This window comes from Guillardia theta (genome assembly GCF_000315625.1).
Source record: "Guillardia theta CCMP2712 unplaced genomic scaffold GUITHscaffold_19, whole genome shotgun sequence".
NCBI classification, from domain to species: domain Eukaryota; class Cryptophyceae; order Pyrenomonadales; family Geminigeraceae; genus Guillardia; species Guillardia theta.
This window is the reverse complement of record NW_005434655.1, coordinates 857256-860970: the sequence shown is the minus strand read 5'-3', so window position 1 is coordinate 860970 and position 3715 is coordinate 857256. Positions and strand designations below refer to the sequence as shown.

The following is a 3715-nucleotide window of genomic DNA, read 5'->3' as shown; positions in this document are numbered from 1 at the left end:
TCTCCCTTCCCCTCCTCTCCCTTCCCCTCCTCTTCTCTCCTCTCCTCGTCCCCTCCTCTCTTCTCCTCTTCTCTTCTATGCTCTCCTCTCCTCCCCTAGCTCCTCCCCTCCCCTCCCCTCCGTTATCCTCCTCACTTATCCACAGGTCTGGTTCTACGACGAGTGCTACCTTCGCTTCAGCATGTCAGACTTCTCCATGAAGGACCTGGAGGACAACTACACGCACCTGTGCAACAACAGCATCCAGAAGGAGGGAGAGAACTTTGAGCAGGTCAAGAACAGCTCCATGTGGGACCTCGACTCGTTCAAGTCCTTCCTCCTCTCCCACAATCAGCAGGAGGCCTGGGAGGAGAAGATCCTGCCGCAGATGAAGAGGATCTCCAAGTGGGCCCTCATGTGTGCGCAGGACATGCTGGAAAACCGCAAGTTCTCGTGCGAGGTCTACGGGTACGACTTCATCCTCGACGAACAGCTCAACGTCTGGCTGCTCGAGGTGAACGCCAGCCCGGACATGTCGGCGAGCACGCACGTGACGGAGAGGCTGACGGAGAGAGTGATGGAGGACATGATCAGAGTCATAGTGGACGCCAAGGACTTCAACTGGGGGAGGAGGAGGCTCGAGAAGGAGCCGGGCTGCGAGACAGGAGGGTGGGAGCTGGTGCACAGAGGGGAGCAGGAAGTTTCGTTCCCCATCAGCGCCTTCGGCTGCAAGCTCGCGCTTGTGGGCACGGAGGTCCCGATTCACACCGTCTTCGTCGGGAAGCCGCCCGAGTACACGCTAGCAGGGAGTAACCGGGACACGAGGACGAGGAAGCTGAGGGAGCAGCAGCTGGAGCTGCAGGTGGAGGCGAAGAAGGAGCCCCCGAAGCCCCCCAAGATCAAGAAGAAGAAGTCCAGCAGACCCCCAGGGGTTGATCCTGCTGGGTTGCTGGGGAGGGGAGGCGGAGGGGAGGACAGGGCGAGCCAGGAGGACTGCGGGGGACTGGGGGGGTGGGAGGACGAAGACTTCAAGTCCAGCTCGGCTCCTGCTGCGTACCTGGCGAAGTTCTCGAGGAGGGAGAGCCAGCAGGATAAGGAGGAGGAGGAGGAGGAGGAGGCCAGTCCGACAGGGGGGGGAGAGGAGGAGAGGGAGGAGGGGAGGAAGCTCCGACCTGGCTGGGCTCTCAAGGCGGCAGAGAAGCTGAGGAGGACAGAGAAGATCGCGGAGAAGCTGAAGCCAGCAAACGCCTCCAAGAGGAGCACGGTGCCCAACAAGGAAGTCTTGCCCACGAGGTGAAGGAGGAAAAGGAGGAGGAGGAGGAGGAGGTAGGGGTTGTGAGTTGGTAGGGTGGGGGCAAGGAGGGTGCAGAGGGGAAGCGGTGCAGGGGACTGTCAGTGGGGAGAGGAGGGTGGTAGTGAAGCAGAGGAAGAAGCAGAGGTCGCTGGTGTTTTCTGACAGTCGTGGCAGGGTGGTGACGTTAGGAGCAGACTTGTTTGGGTTCTGAGAGGAGGAGGAAGGAGACCTTTGCTCGTGTGCGCTTGTAAACTAGTCGCTGTGCTCACTCTCTCGCTCTCTTGCTGTACTTGTCCGGAAGAAGGCCCAACGCGATCACCTGAGGAGGATCAGAGCAAGACCAGGAGCAGAAGAGAGACAGGAACAGGAGGTGGGGGACAGGAAGGACGAGGGTGGTCCAGGAGGGCGGGGGAGATCACAGAGTGAATTTCTCCAGAGTAGAGGAGGAGGAGGAGGAGGAGAAGGAGGAGGAGAAGGAGGAGGAGGAGGAGTCGCGTCACCTCGGATATGCAGCGCATCACCTTAGACACATCGAAGATGTCCTGCCCCTCCTGCTCGCTCGTAACTTCCTCCGTCCTCCGCCCACTTCTCCCTCCAGCTCTGTCTTTCCCCCAGCCTCTCCTCTACCTCCTAGTCGCTCTGCTCCTCTACCCTCCGGTCCTCTTCACTCCTTGCTCCTCCTCCTCCTCCTCCCTCACCTCCTCCTTTCACTGACCTTCAGAATCGTCCGCAGCGAGCTCTCCATGTCTATCCAGATGTTTCTTCCTTGTGCAGCAGCCTCCATCTTTCATGCCACAAGTGAACCAGCAGCAGTCAGAAGACGTAGAAGCACCAGCAGCACCACCACCGCCAGCACCACCACCACCACCAGAAGCACCACCAACACCACCAGCAGCAGCACCACCACCACCGCCAGCAGCAGCAGCAGCACCACCACCACCACCACCAGCTCTCATCACCTTCTTGAGTTCCTCTCGGATGTTGGCAGGGCCCAGACCTCCAGCATAGCCGAAGGAGACGGCAGGAGGAGGAGGAGGCGAGTACTGCGACGAGACCGCTCCTCTCCCCTTGGACTCGTCGAAGAGGAACGAGACGTTGGTGGGGCAGGAGCCGTTTACCATGAGGTCCTGCGGGTGGGTTGAGCCTGGAGACACGGCAGAAGAGGAGGAGGACGTGAGGAGATGGGGTGAGAAGGTGGAGGTGGAGGAAGGAAAGGAGGTGGTCAATGTAGAGAAGTACGGTGGACGAGGACGAGGACGAGGACAAGGACGAGGACGAGGACGAGGACGACGACAATGTTCTTGCCTCCCACAGAACTTTTGTTTCTTCGTTACGTTGGACGATGAACTCGATATCCTACCGCATCATCTCAGCAGTAAGGAGAGGAAAAAGGGAGGCAACCAACCTCATGATCAGCCGCCACCTTGACAAGATTCTTCGCCATCTCTGCGGTCAGTTTGCTGCTGTCAACGTTGTTGGCCTTGGTGGGGTTGAGCTGGAAACCTGCAGGGAACACTCAAGACATGAGCAGGAGCAGGAGCAGGAGCAGGAGCAGGAGCAGGAGCAGGAGCAGGAGCAGGAGCAGGAGCAGGAGCAGGAGCAGGAGCAGGAGCAGGAGCAGGAGCAGGAGCAGGAGCAGGAGCAGGAGCAGGAGCAGCAGGAGCAGGAGCAGGAGCATGTCATACGCTTGAAGCCCTTCCCCTTCATCAGATCTAAGACATACTTGGAGCAACTGAAAGAACATGCTGACTCAGAACGAAGGACAAGGACGAGGACGAGGACAAGGACGAGGACGAGGACGAGGACGAGGACGAGGACGACTATCATCTCCTTCCAGCAGATCTAAGACATACTTGGAGCAACTGAAAGAACATGCTGACTCAGAACGAAGGACAAGGACGAGGACGAGGACAAGGACGAGGACGAGGACGAGGACGAGGACGAGGACGAGGACGAGGACGAGGACGAGGACACACAAGAGAGCACGCACAGGTGCCCAGCAAGCCTCATCTTGGCATGCTCCGCAAAGAACTTGAGATCATCCACCCACTCCAAGGAGGCGAACCTGCAGGAGGAAACATGCGCATCAGCCGCCATGTCCTCCTGCTCCTCCCGTCACCTGCCTTGGTTGCCCTTGCTTCTCGTCATGGAACAACACCCCCCACTCTACCCATGGGTAGCTCTCCGAGATGGCAGCGAGAAGCCGCGGGTCCACAGAGTCGTCGATGCCGCAGAAGCCGACGCATCGCAAGTGCATGCCTGCAAGATGCTGTCATGAGCGAGCGAAGAAACTGAAACAGTATCCTCCTCCTCCTCGTCATCCCCTCCCTCCCTCCCTCCCTCCCTCCATCCATCCATCCATCCATCCATCCATCCATCCATCCATCCATCCATCCATCCATCCATCCCTCCCTCCCTCCCTCCTTCCCCCCCCCCCCCCCC

At 59.2% G+C, this 3715-nt stretch overlaps 2 protein-coding genes across 2 annotated transcripts in view; one reads left to right on the top strand and one right to left on the bottom strand.

The window, feature by feature from the left end:
• Positions 1 to 580, top strand: part of GUITHDRAFT_68303 (hypothetical protein) — a gene marked incomplete at both ends in the record, with an annotated part of 1149 nt that extends 569 nt beyond the window's left edge. Inside the window, one exon of the mRNA XM_005836122.1 lies at positions 146 to 580. Coding sequence (XP_005836179.1) covers positions 146 to 580 — 435 coding nt within the window. The remainder of the gene's footprint in view (positions 1 to 145) is intronic.
• Positions 581 to 1538: 958 nt separating this feature from the next.
• On the bottom strand, positions 1539 to 3530 carry GUITHDRAFT_105274 (hypothetical protein; the record flags this gene model as incomplete). The annotated part of the gene is made up of 8 exons (XM_005836121.1): positions 1539 to 1592; positions 1989 to 2057; positions 2233 to 2417; positions 2608 to 2629; positions 2679 to 2776; positions 2959 to 3005; positions 3264 to 3338; positions 3439 to 3530. 8 exons carry the CDS (start codon positions 3528 to 3530, stop codon positions 1539 to 1541), a joined length of 642 nt encoding a protein of 213 aa, XP_005836178.1.
• Positions 3531 to 3715: the final 185 nt, after the last annotated feature.